Source organism: Zalophus californianus, chromosome 12 (assembly GCF_009762305.2).
Source record: "Zalophus californianus isolate mZalCal1 chromosome 12, mZalCal1.pri.v2, whole genome shotgun sequence".
Classification (NCBI taxonomy): Eukaryota; Metazoa; Chordata; class Mammalia; order Carnivora; family Otariidae; genus Zalophus; species Zalophus californianus.
In genome coordinates, this window is record NC_045606.1 from 64,347,850 (window position 1) to 64,362,672 (window position 14,823).

Sequence of the window (14,823 nt, forward strand, 5' to 3'; positions counted from 1 at the left end):
AAATCAGGACCAAGTCAAGCATAAAAGCATAAAAATAAATAATGAAAACAGTGGATTATACCGCAGTGAATAAAACAGATGCCATTTTCTCTTGGATATAAGAGAGAAACTGGTAAAAAGATTTGAATAGGAATGTCACAAAAATAGGAATGTTACAAAAAAGGAAACACAAAGGGCCCATAAACATATCAAAGACCTTCGGCTTTACTGAGAATCAGAGAAAATGCAAATTAAGGCCCTAAGATACCATTTTATACTCACCCGATTGACAAGATAAACAAGGATGTACAATAATATGAGCTATATATTATACATTACTGTTCGAGGTAGTCCAATCATTTTTGAAAAATAATACAAGATTAAATTAAAAAGTTGAACATGTATATAATTTACCACCCAGGAATTCTACTACTTGGTAAAGACCCTAGAGAAACTCTTGATATATATGCCTCAGGAGGTATATGTGACAATGTACAGTTATTCATAAAATAAAAAAAGAGGAAAGAAAACCTAAACATCTTTCAACAAGAAAACGGACAAATAGTGATTTACTTATACATGGAAAATATAAAGGAAAGAAACTGTCTGAACTCCAATAACATCCAAATCTCAGAAACCTAAGTAAAAATGTAAGTCTCATAAACAGATACCATTTTTACAAAACTTAAAAACAATACTAATATTCAATAATAAAGATGACAAAGAGAAGACATGTTTTTAAAGGGTAAACATCCCTCAAAATCAACCATCCAGTCTTAGGACCTTTGTTCTAACTGTTCCACCAACCTAGAATATTCTTCTCCATGATATCTACTTAGTTAACTACTCCCTCTCCTCCCAATCTTTGCTACACTCTCCTCTTCTCAGTAAGACCTGCCCTCACCACCGCATTTGCTATCTTAATCCCCTGCCCCCTAACACTGGCACTCCTGATCTCCCTGGGGTACCATGACTTGCTTCTGTTCCTTTTTCTTGATCATCCTTTATTACTTTCTAACATACTGTATATAATTTGCCCATTTACTGTGTGTATTATTTATCCTCTGTCCTCTTGCCTTCCTCCACTCTACCAAAATGTGATTAATACGTATGCTGGGATCTTTGTATTTCTATTCTGTGGTATGACCCACATGCCTGGATAGTTGGTGCTCAGCAAACAAACATTCTGCTTCATTTTAACAGAAGGCTCCTAGATAATATACAATTCCATGTTTCTCTCTCTCATGAATTATCTCTTTTACTTAAAGCAAGTCAGGCACAACAATCTCAAATCAGATACTATGACCCAAATTAAAATTTTCTGGGTGGCCTACTTAAAACAGGGCCTTTAATTATATCATAGTATTTGAATGACACTTGTTTTAGTTATGGAATCCTGTTACAACTAGCTTCAACCATGTGCAAAACAAATACCAATAATCAAGAGTCTGTTTTAAGGTCAAACTAAATGGAAAAAAAAATTTTAAACCATTACCATGTGTATATAAATGATCTTCCGTAATTTGCATATATCAATGTATCCCACAACATATACTGCAAATAATGATGCAATCTGAAATTTAAAAAGAAGTTAAATTACAAATAAAAATTACATATATAATGAATAGCTCTAAGAATGAAAAAAAGATTATTTTTTATTGTTTTGTCACATTGATTTGTATTTATATTCAAAGGGAATTCTTTAGTTTCCCTCTTACTGCCAAATTATTATTGAACATAGTCAATATATTAATATAGCAAATACTGATTTTTTTCTTCCATGAGCAGCTTTCTCAATTAACCATATGAATAATCTACTTTGTGGATTATTCAAAACAATATTCATTTTAATGTCAGGGTGACTTTACTGTCAACACGTACAATTACAAAGTGCTTTGCTCAATCAAAAAATATGAAAATTTAATTATAACATACGACAATACACAATTGGGAAAGGTACATTAAACTCAAAATTAATTATGTAATGCATGTGTGTGTAAAAATGCATTAAGTTCTGCTTATTAGTCTCTCTTTACAAGAATCTCCATTAGTGTTCTTTCGTTTATGTAAATATTCAAGTGTTCATTGTAATCAAATTTACCAAATTTCAAATTAGAAGGAGTACTTTCACTACTTTTAACTTTCTTTACAGTTTTGAAGAAACCTGTGTAGGTGTTGACCAGAAATTCAAAGAGTACTGGAGTTATTTAGGTGAATTAATTGATTAAATGATGATAATGTACCCCTTAGAGTAAAATGTAGTTACTATGTCAAACAATGCCTCTCCACCCTTCTTCATGGAGAAAGCAACTCAGATTAAATCCCATGCTTTCCCTACTACACAAACATGGTATAAACTGCAAAGTAGTTGAATACTTAAACATATAACCTAAGTTTCATTCCTTAAGTTTTTTACCTTCAAACAATCTATGACAAATTTTTTCATTAGCAAGAAAAACAAGATTTCCCTTTCCCCAGATTTATCCATGGGGAGCATGCATTGCTTAAGAATAAGACTCATATGACACAACAGCTGTGAGGAAGTGTGCCTTGCTATTCAACATAAGCCCCTCACTCCATGAAACACCCTCCTCCACTCACCCCCCCAAAAATCAGGTCATCACCCCTAGCTGGAAGCAATGGGAACTCTCCCTTTCCACCCCAGGGCCAAGCAATACACAGCAGGCCTACAAAGGTAGAATCTTTAAGAAGTGCCTTTCAGAGACTTTTTTTTGTTTCATTTTCTTTTCAGGGACATTTTTAACCAGGAACATTTAAAATGTCACCGCGCTAAAGAAGGCAAAGGAGTCTAAAAGGTAAGATCAAAGAAAGAATTAAGTACAAATAGACTCTTTTTTAAAAATACTGATAAAAGCAGCTAACCTTACTGACATCTTGCTAAGTACCAGCAATGTGTTAAGTCTTATATACATTCCCTCATCTGATCCTAACCCAAAAAAGCAGGTTCTTTTATTTTCTCTATCTCACAAATGAGAAAACTGAAACTAAGCACAGCTAAGCAGTTTGTTCAAGTCAAGCAGCTAGTGGACAGAGTTAGGACTCAAACCCAGATCTTACTTCATGTCTCAAGCAAGACATGTCCCAGAAGATTGCAAAACAGCTCTCAAGCTGCTTTAGATGAACATGAATATGGCCAGCATAGTGAGGAAGCAGAAGTAGGTGGGGGTGGGGAACAGCACAGAGAGAGACTGGCACACAATTTACTCCCTGTCTCAGCAAGCACCTTCACCTTGCTTCATACACCTCTATTTGAAGGGAAAGGGAGGCAAGAATACACAGAAAAATGATAAATTAGATTGGTAGAGGAGTTATATAAATAAGAAATGCTTAGCTATTTGTCCTATGTTAATCCTATGTGCATTTATCCCATGGGTAAGAACGTACAGCATTATTCATAAAAGAAGTACATTTATTTAAGAGAAATACTTAAGTTTACAGCACTAGTCCTCTTTTACGTACACTAACAATACTGAATAACAAAGTACTCTTATCAATTTGAATTCAATAAATGCAGTCCACTAATAAGTAAATAATTAACTTTCACTAATAAATAAATTGCACATATTTCCCTACCCTGAATTTTGTTTAAAAGTATTAACTAAAAAACATTTTAGGACTTAGAATCATATAATATCTCAGTTCTATAATTTTATACAAATGAGTTCACATAATCAAACATACTAAGCTTAATTCAGCTTAAAAATATAAGCACCTTACCTGAGTAAGAAGTACAAACTGAGCAAACTGCCACGGAAGCATGAAAAATACGTTGGAAATGCAGAGTGCAATCAAGCTTCCTCTATAAAGTTTTGTAGCCCTTGGGAAGAGAAAATAAATATGAGTACATTTAACCACAAGCTATTCTAGTGTGGGCCCAAACTGCTGCAAATTAGAACTTCTAAACATGATCTGGTTATAACATACACCAGACATAAAATGAACCAATGGGTTAGAAATTATACTTCCTGACACTTAACTACAACAACTTTCCATGAAAAGTGAATACCCATCATTAGTGTAAAAACAAAGCTTGCCAAAGAGAGAGAGGGCAACTGGGTCAGTATATCCATTGAATTTTGTCAAACTCTATTTTGGTGAGTTCATAATCAAACATATTTAATGCTACATCCAAAGGCTTCATCTGGAGAGACAGAGGATGTTATAAAAAAGCAGAGAAGGCGGCATATTCTAAGTGTTAGCAGTATTCTGCAGACAAGGAGAATTCAGAAAATGGGCCGAGCAGAGGGCGACTCCATGGAACATGCGAGGGGACAGGGGGTCCTGCACAGGGAGGACACAGAAAAGAGAAGAGGTGGCAGCGGCCAGGGGCCAATCTGGAGCCACCTTTAAGAGGCTTCACTTGGATCCTGACTTGTAATTTAGGGGATTTTTAGGAAGGTGAGGTAATTTTATCTTTCATTCTAGTTTTAAGAAGTACTTTTCTCCTAAATCACTGAGTTAATGCGAAGCCCCCAACATACCTAACACCTTCACAAAGTGAAGTGTATATGCAACATCTCGAAGCTACAAGGTATGCACCTTAAAGAAACCTTCCTCAGGATAAACCTACCCGGGGCACTAAGCACCACCACAAAATGCCTTTCTTTACTTCCATAAGTATCCCTTCTCTAAGGACATCCCCCTCTGCTATTCATGCCCCTAAATCAAGTCTTTTTAAAATCCAGGTAACCTATTTGTGAGCTATGAAATCAATTTATTAGATAAAAACCACATTTTTAAAAAAAGATTTTATTTATTTGAGAGAGAGAGAGAGCACAAGCAGTGGGGAGAGGTAGTGGGAGAAGCAGGCTCCCCACTGAGCAGGGAACCCGATGCTGGACTCAATCCCAGGACCCTGGGATCATGACCTGAGCTGAAGATAAAGGCTTAACCACATGAGCCACCCAGGTGTCCAAAAACCCACAATTTTTAATGCAGTTAATACATCCCACATTCAGAGAGAGGCCTGTCTAGAAACACTACTTAAGAGACAAGGCCACATAATGACTCTAGTCCTGAAGTCATCACAGGGGGAAACGGACCATCCAAAGGGTTTGGTGTAACAGACTTCAACCAGCTTCTCCTAAGTTCTGCAGATCCTTAAAGGGAGTTCTTAGTCTGAGCCATCTTCAGATTCTCATCATGCTTCGTTTTTTTTCCCCCATAGTCCCCATTTTGTTTTATTTTTACCCTCTGAATCAAGGCAGCATCTGTCCAAGCTCAGGATTTGTCAACAGAAAGGGGAGAGAACTGTTCTTGGTCCTATTCTCTTCCACTCGTATGGTGCTTGAATCTCTGTGCAGTCTCTAGCTGAAGGCTAGATGAACATGGGAGAACCCAATCCAATCCTGAATTTCCAGCAGGAATTTTCCTAGTATAGTTCCGGTCTCCTGAGTGGTTTCTTTCTATGCCTACTATCTGATGCTCGAGGACACTAAGCAAATATGGGAAGAAGAATTACACGTTAACGTACCCGGCCATAATTACTCTACAAACTATTCTTTCCTCTGAAGGACTATATCGTACAGGTTACACTCCATTGCCATCCGTCATCCCCCTTCCTCCTGCCCACTTCCGGGAAGCTGTGGTGGTGGCAGACAATGATGTGGGAAAGCTGAGATGGTAGAAGTGAAAGCAAATTTGCTGCTCCTTGAGCAGCTCTGTGGGCCACTACGAAAAAAGGAAGAAGACTGGAGGGCAGATGAAGGAAATGTTTTTGGTAGTAAATATTTTGAAGTTACACCCTTAAAATAACCATGAATTCAACATAGCAACATCATCTTAATTTTTCATTACACTGTTTTTATTAAGGAAGCTTAAAAAATTCTAGCTTAAGTTACTCAACGCAAAACAAACACAGAGAAGACCTAAGAATAAGTCAAAGTTACCTGAGAATATGAGTCACAAGCAACATCTGAAGTACGAGGAATGGATAGGAGAAGCTTTCGCGGAGGGGTGGTGTCCACATCACACGAGTGCACTGAAAACACAATTCATAATGTATGGTCTCTTTGCTAAATTTGTTAAGTAAGACACAGTAATCAAAAGCAGCTATTCATAAACACAAAAAAAGTTTTTTCACACACAATTTAAATGGTATGTTGGAAAACAAGCTGCTAGGTTTTCCACCAACAGCAAAACTGAAAAGTGAGAAGGAAACATTATTGAGAGATCTTGTGCATAAGATCTTGTGAAATATTAACATGAACTGTCAACAGCAAATACCAAAAAACTTCAACTAGAGCCTAAAAGGAAAGTAGGGGAAGTACCAGCAAGAAAATGTTCTGACAAAATTAAAAACATTTCACTGGAATTGGTGGTATAAACCACTTAATTTGTCCATCCACTTGAATTTCAGCAAACCTCTCCAAAGCCAATACTTCAAAACTCTTTGTAGTCATCAATGTTAGCATTTCTATTCACAATGCTGCTAAAAAATAGAGCACTCCATTTCTGTTTTTACTTCTTCTTTGCCCAAGCTACCCTGGGCTGCAAAAATTTAAAAGGGGAAGAAGTATCAAATAAAAATAACCAAAGTCCTAAAATGACATGTACCAATTCCACTGAAGAACTCACTTCGGACTTAATTAAGTAATGTTCCATCCCATTCTCTCTCTCTCTCTCTCTCCCCCCCACCCCTCCCCCTGCTTGCGCGTGCATGCTCTAAGATAAATAAAATCTTTAAAAAAATAATATTCCATCCCAGTTTTAGCACTCCCATTTTTCTGCATCTATACTAAATAAATTAATAAGTCTATCTTTCAATTAAAGGACACTGCATTGGATGAAATATAAATAATCTGATATTAATTACCCCGACTAAGCTAGTCACACTAGAAGAAATCATCACATCTTTCAAGTCGAGCAGTTAAAGACGATATGAAATTACAAAGACCACAGTGGAAATAAGCCTTTCCTTTATTTTAGCTCTACCTCAGACTGTTAGATCTTTCTACTATTGCTACAAAAGTTTGAGCCAATTTACTTCTCTTTTTAACCAAAATTCACTATCCTCTATGAGATTTAACATTGATACCTATTTATAAATGAACTACACACAAGAGAATTCTGAAAAGATTGAAAAAGTCTTTTTTAAAATGTATATTTGTTGTTATTGGAATACAACTTTAAAAATCTGTTAGTTCACAAAATTAACTAGAAATTTCAATATGATTGATAGTAGAGATATATAACCACAATTTATAAAGTTATCAATCTCTGTGCAAAAACCAAGAAGCAAATAGTTAAACAATGTAGTGTACAGTTTGAGAATTTCTTCTTACAGACTGTTCACTCACACTTATTTTGTTACCCAATTTTAACTATGGTGCCATCTCTTAGAAATTTCTTTCCTTTAATAGCTGAAGGCACTCAATTCTCTCAAACTCAATTACATCCTTTGTAAAGCTGGATGAGAAGGCTAAATTACAGAATTGAAACAAAGAGCAAGATCTTTTGCCTCTACAATGTTAAGGGTGAATGAACGCAAATACGTGAAAATGCTTCCTATTGTTTCTCCAATAACACAATGTGCTTTACTCGAGCTGCTATAAACATAATTGCTGGTCCAGATGACCCCGTGTAATTTGAAAACAGTAAACAGAGTTGCTTCAATCATACCTTAAGTTTCAACAAATATTTTTCTTTAATTATAATAGGTTGACAGTTCAAAACGCCAATGCCTTCTAAAGGCACTGTCCTCAAATTTAGGAATTAAAGAAGGGAATAAATGTGCGAACTCCTTCACAAGGGGCTACACCACTGTATGAAGCACTCAGACAAAATACAAGACATTCCTGAATTGTGAAAATGAACTCAATGAAAATCTCACTTTACTTAAAGTGTCCTCTTAAAGTACATAATTTTTAGCACACATTTCAAAGCACTGAATAATGCTGCAGCATAATACTGCTTAGGTATTGACAAGAACAAGCTCCTTCTGTCTGCTTAGGAAAGCCTGAATTTTAAATCATTTACTCAAGAATCAAAAAAACCAAGGAATTTTAGTAATAGGCAGCTTCATGTGTCAAGCTCTACTTTCAAAATAGCTCACTTATACTATTAGAAATCTATCACCTAATATACTTCTCTTCATAATGTAAAACGAAATAGGAGTACAACTAACTACTGAATTATAAATTATAGTTAGTATCAAACAGATCATATTTAAGGCTTGTTCCAAGAGTTTTGACTAGAGCTGATATTTGCAGGATCAGTCATAAATTGTTGTTGGGATAATGTTTAGGTTTAAAACAAATTACCCCACTTCTGAAAGCTACACGGCCTCATTAGTTATAATACTGCTTTATATTGCTTAATGTTAACTATAATATTGTGTTAAACCTTGCACTTATGAATGCTTTCCAAAAAGATTTGTGGCCAACACGGAATTAGAATCTTCAAAAAAGAGAGAAAATGGGAAAAACAAAATATTTAAAGAGAAGATAATGGCTAAAAATTTTCTAAAACTCATAAAAAAAAAAAATCAACCCATGGAACAAAGATGTTCGGTGAGACAACTGAATGACATTTAAAGTGCTGAAAGGTAAAGCTACCAACCTAGAATTCTTATCCAGCAAAAATACACTTCAAAAAATGAAGGCAAAATACAGACATTTTTAGACAGGCAAAAGCTAAGAGACCTTGTTGGCACCAGATCTTCACCACAATGCTAAATAAAGTTCTTAAGACCAAAGAGAAATTATACCAGATGGAAACCCAGATGTGTAGGATGAAAAATATCACTGAAACCCAAACAAATATCCAGATGTGAAGGATGACTAGGAGATAAAAAAGGAAGGAATTATACAGGGCATAGGAAACTATGTACCAAAGCCCTGAGGCAGGAAAAGGAGTAGTCCCCTCTGGAAACTAGAGAAGAAAGGACGGTGGGACTGAAGCAAAGAAAACAGCCTGGACAGTGGTGAGACCCAGCAGGGCCCAGGTCATGAAGGGGGCTGAAGGCCAGTTCTACTACAGTATAGGCAGTTTTCATGTAAGCAATAGATACATTCCCATCTAAGACCAGCACACTCTTGGGGGGGGGGGGGGGCTTTTGGAGTTAATGCAAGTTTAATGTAAATTCACAAATCCATAAGCACATCTCTCATTAGTCTGAATAAATAATGCATCTTGCACTCATACTATTTTCCAAATTAATGTAAAAAATAATTTAAGCCGCATCACTCTTCTGCATGTAACTCTCCAATGGCCTTTCCACCTTCTCCAAATGAACCTTACAATGACCAACAGGGACTACAGAAAAGGCTCCTTCCACATCCCACCTTTCACTCTCTGCTCCTGTCACAATGGTCTGCTTGCTGCTCCCCAAATAAGCCAGTATTCCCCCACCTTAGGTAGAAGTGGTCCCACCTTCACGATTATCCACAAGGAGAGGGATCTTTGTTTTACTGACATATCAACATATCCTCAGCATCTACAAGTACTTGGCATACAGTGAGCCCTCTGTATATATTGTCTTAATTGAGTTGAATTAAAAGAAGACCCAGAATAAGTGTCCTGGCCAAAATGTGACCCTCATAAGAAAGGGCTGAAAGAAAGGCAAGAAGGGAGGGAGGGAAGAAGAAGAAAGGAAGAGAGACAGAGAGAAAGGGAAGAGAACAAGTTTCACAAATTAGCAAGGAAAGATCTCTGTACTTTGTACTTGTACAAGATAAACTGTGCTATTATCTTTGAAATCCTACTCCCCTATCTAAGAGCTGTCTGTGTTGAGAGAAGTTTGGAGAGATTACTGGTTAATCAAAACTTAGAATCCTATCCCTGCTTCACAACCTTGAGCCAAACACTTAACCTTTTAGTGTTTCCAATTATTAGGCAAACTGGAATATTATTATTTACTACTTATCTATCGTACAAGAGCATTCTAAGGACTAATGAGACTGTTCTCAAAGTGTACTAAGAATAGTTTTCCAAATCTTACATAAATAACATAACTATGTCAAAAACTAATTAGGAACACAGACATTTATATGTACATTATCTCAGTTCAGTTCAAAAATATTTAAGAAACTAATATGGGTCAGAAATATGTTGCGGGTAATAAAAAAAGGTTAATTAGATATGCCTCTAAGGCAAATCTTTCATATACTATTTTGATTTACTTACTTTAGTTTCAAAAAAAAGGGGGGACTTTCCTCCTCATAAATGTGACTATCTTTTTATCTGTGCGCATGTTTTATATAAAACACCATCAATCATGCTGGGTAATAACTTTTAAAAAATCTCATCATGAAAAAGTTAAACAAATAACTTCACATATAATGAATTTTTAAGTCGAAAATTAAAGAAAAATATTATATTTCATTTTTTCATATACTCTTCCAAATGCTTTTCAGTCAGCATGCGAAAAATCCTGCAGCATCAAGCCATAGGTGCACACATCTGATCGTATAATAAGGAAGGATTTCAAAGGCAGAGTAAAACTGTTAGCTTTCCTCTTAGCAATAATTCTCAATAGGGACAGAATCAACATTTAATAAAAAAGCTTGATGAGTGAAAACATTGACATAATTTTTATTATGAAATATATAACCTCAATATTATTGATCATTACTATGAGCAATTAGTGAGTTCTTTATTGCATCCTCACAGGTTCCAGATTTAAAGGTTTTCAACTTCTGTTTTAAATCATTTGATTAATCCTTTTCTACCACACATCTTATAGTTCTTTTGTTGAGGCCAAAATTTTCCCTTGTAAAACCATCTGAGTGAAAGAATATTTTCAAAAGTACATTATATTCTATCTTAGACTCAAATAGAGAGCAAACTGAATAATAGAAATAGAACTTAAAAGCAAGCAACAATTCACAACTATTTTCTGGTACATAAACCACTCACTGGCATGATTAAAATAACTCTCCCAAGAAAAAGGGATACCAAGTACCAATTAGTAACCCACCAGCAATTTCAGTGAGTACACATTGTGATGCTCCAAAAAAGTTCACTAAATGTGTGAATGGGTACTACCAGAGTAGATGCTTCCCTCATATAAAAATTATATGCTTTGGGCAACGTTTTTAAAATTCAGAAAATAATTGGGTCTGACAATCTCATAGTCTGAAAACCAAAACAATTATTAAATTATAATAAAATGGTTTTAGTTACTTAAGTTCTCACCCTTATTTTACCCAAAACTACAGTTTATTCTCTCAATTTTAATGTCTTTACTCAAAATGGTCACTTTTCTACTCGAAAGCTAAGTTGCTGATATAAAGTACAATTATCTACTTGACCATTTCGGAAAAACTGCAATCCTAATTCTAATCACATTTAGTCTACCCTTTCCTAAGTAGAAAGTGATGTCTAAGCATGTTTAAACACACTAAGTAGGTGAAAGGTATTAAAAAAAAAAAAAAAAGAAGACTTTCAACCTGAAAAATGAACTGAATAGTCCAAATTTCATTGGTATGAACTGAAAAGACTTTGTAAGGAATGATGTTCATGCTACATGAGTATCAAAATTATAAGAAAAACATAAGATCAGGAATTGACAACCTTTAATTTAGACTGAGGGTAATACAGTAGACCTTTCTGCTTAACAGAGAGCCATCTTTAAAACTGCACCTTGGCTTCAAATTTTTCTATAATTTCTTTCCTCCAACTTCTTATTATGAACACTCAGTGCTCCTTTCCTTCACTGTTAAGTAGTCACTTCCGATTTCTTAGGTCATTCTCACAGGATCTGTGCCTCCACATGTTCTGTGGTCCACACTATGACATTCAGAAGCATCCACAGTCAAGAAGAGGCAAAAAAAAAAAAAAAAAAATTTTTTTTTTTCCTCAAAAGCAAACCAAACCATAATGCAATGATTTTTCTCAAAGGCTCTAATCTGTAAGGCCACTCTGGCTTTAAATTTCTGTGATTCTAAATACTAAGCATGTGTTAGTTCAACATCCATTAGTAATCCACTGAACAATAAAAAAAAGTTCAACCTTGACTCTATAGTTAAGTTTTAGTATGATTACTCTTGGGGCTTTATAACATGTGCATATTCAATATATTATACACACTGAGTTTATAATGCATAAAAGGATTAAGTTACTTCATACAAAACAAGCTGACCTTTCTTCTCTTTCTCTCATACAAGATTTACGATGAAAGAAAACCAGGTATAGATATATTAATAAAAATTCATTTACAACTACAATTGATTTAGTGGAAGGATTTCAGTGGCATCCTGAATGTCTATTAGAATTTAATCTAAACTAAGTTATTAATAATAATAACAACACAAAGTAATAGTTACATAACTTAAAAGCAAATAACAATTCACAACTATTTTCTGGGACATAAATCACTCACTGGCATGATTAAAATAACTCTCCTAAGAAAAAGGGACACCAAGTACCAATTAGACTATGTGCAAAACATTGCTCCAGGCACTTTACACTTATGAATTCATTTAAACTCGCCAATAATCCCATGAGATAAGTACCATTATTACACCCATTTACAAAGGGGAAACTAAGGCAGGTGAGATTAATGATTTGCTCAGGTCTCGGAGCTGTTAAACAGCAAAGCCAGGATTTGAACACAGGTAGCTTGGATCCAGAGTCAATACTTTTTACGATAGTGTTCTCTTTAGAAAACCCTTGGATATGTGCAAGTTTACAGGTATAATATAATATTCTGCAAAGAAGACTTAAAAATACATCCAAGTTTAATAAGATGCGTTAAAATAGAAACACACTCTATGGCTCCTACAACAAAAAGTTATCCCCACACAAGGAAATTAACTTTATCCATGGCTGACTTATTTCTATTTTAGCTAAACTTTCGAACTTTTAAATTATATAAAGAATTGACACAGACCCACTATTACGTCAAATCACTAAGAGATATATCACAGAAAAGATAATAATGTTCATGAAAAGTTAACTTAAAATAAATGCTAATGTAAAACTTGAATGAAAATAAGACCAAACATTTAAAGAATGCTACTATAGACTAAATTTAAAGAAATTGAATTTTAAAAAGAAACCTGTAGTTCTAGAAGTAAAATCTCCTAGAATGTTTTAAAATATTTGACTGACTACTTAAAGAAGAAACTTGTATTTCTAAAAGTACAATCCCCTAAAGATTTTGAAAGTATTTGTTGACTACCTACCTCTCCATGATTGAAAAAGAAGCACAGCACTGTAACCAGTCCTCCTAATCGGCTGCCGCTGGAAAAGAAGATAAAAACCATAACTCAAATAACAAAAATCCAGGTCAATCCTAATGAAACCTTGAAATAATATAATAAGATAAACTTCCAGTTCTACACAGTGTTAGCCACACTAGAACTCTACTATGCTTATTTACAAAATAAGTATCTATAGTATTATTAGTCAAAATAAGTTTCATTTTTAAAAAGTCAACTTCCATATTCAAAATGTACAAAACCACAGAGACGGGGAAAAAATTGTGACTAGTCATGTTACCAGGCATCATGCAACCTGATCTTTTTCTTTCTCTCTCATTTTTTTATTTTTTAGTGCCACATATTTATTTGTATCCTCTAGCAATTCTCAAACTACTTTTCTAGGGACACATGATATACATTCAGGAAAGAGGAGAGAAGTGCAGAAAAAGCCTTTGTGGTCATAAAGACAGAAAACACCATACTTGGAAATTCAAAAAGCAAGCCAGCACATTTAAGCGTTAATTAATTCGGTATTTCCCAAGCCCCATCCCAAGCTACTCTCCTATAGAACATGCTTGGAGAACACTAGTTTACAAAGTTTTATCTTTCATCTGTTTCTAAAAACTTGTAAAAGAACACAAATATCAAAATATGACCACCAGGCTTCTAACTCTAGCTAAGAAATCACAACGCTGTAGATTTGGCCATCCGAACAACTAAACCTTCATTTGCTTAGGTAAAAGTAATATGGGTCTCCCACTTTCCTCCCACCCTAGCCAGAGGCATCTGAATAGGGGAAAGAAAGGCTGTTTTAGGTCTGTTCCATCATTTCTTTCAACTTTACTCTTGAGATCTTCCACTCTCTTTAGCTCATGCTGTTTTCTCCTGATTTTACCCAAATATCCTTCTTTCTTTCTACACAAGCATGCGTAGAACATCGACAAGCCAGGGAGGTAACAAGGAATCAGACACAGGTATTCTAGGCCGTGCTACTTACTCCTGGGGATGTATGAATGAGGAAACATGGAGGAGATACAGGAGATGGCTGGGCTAATCCATGCACCGAGCACACACCCCCTCCGCATCCCTCCCGGCCTCCCAGGAGACCAGAAGGGCTGGCAGCCCCAGCACAGGTGGCCAGTCAGCCTTGGCACAAGACGAGGGTTAAGTCTGCATGTTCAGTGAAAGGAGTTTATGGAGTTTCCATTTTCCCTACAGAATTTTGAGCTCTGTGCTGCTCTAGAGAAGAGATGGCAGTGCGAGAAGTTTGAGGAAGGGGGTTGTCTGAAATACCACTTGCATTTAAGGACAGAGGTAACGACGGAAAACAGAAGGACTGCAGAGCCGTCTTAAAGGGATCATGGGAAGCTGGAAGACCACACATTCACAGGACACTAATGGAACAACTGTGCGTTTTCTCCACTGATTATCAACCTGGTCTAGCACAAATGAGATATAAAGGGGCAAAGAAATAGCATATTGGCCAGAAAATGGCTGAAATGATGAATCACAGAAATGAGAGGGACAGATAAAGGAGCCAGAAAGTCACACAGGCCAGGAAGCGGAAGTCAGGGCTCTCCCCTTAGAGGCCCAGCACGCCTTCTTAAAAGGCCAGCCAACAGGCCAACGCCAGGCTTCATGGCAAGTCATAAGACATTAGATAAGTTAAGTGTGAGTT

At 35.7% G+C, this 14,823-nt stretch overlaps 1 protein-coding gene across 1 annotated transcript in view; it reads right to left on the minus strand.

The window, feature by feature from the left end:
• Positions 1-14,823, minus strand: part of DPY19L1 (dpy-19 like C-mannosyltransferase 1) — an 84,967-nt gene that overhangs the window by 35,249 nt on the left and 34,895 nt on the right. The window contains 4 exon segments of the mRNA XM_027573802.2: positions 1,475-1,552; positions 3,718-3,817; positions 5,889-5,980; positions 13,128-13,185. Coding sequence (XP_027429603.2) covers positions 1,475-1,552; positions 3,718-3,817; positions 5,889-5,980; positions 13,128-13,185 — 328 coding nt within the window.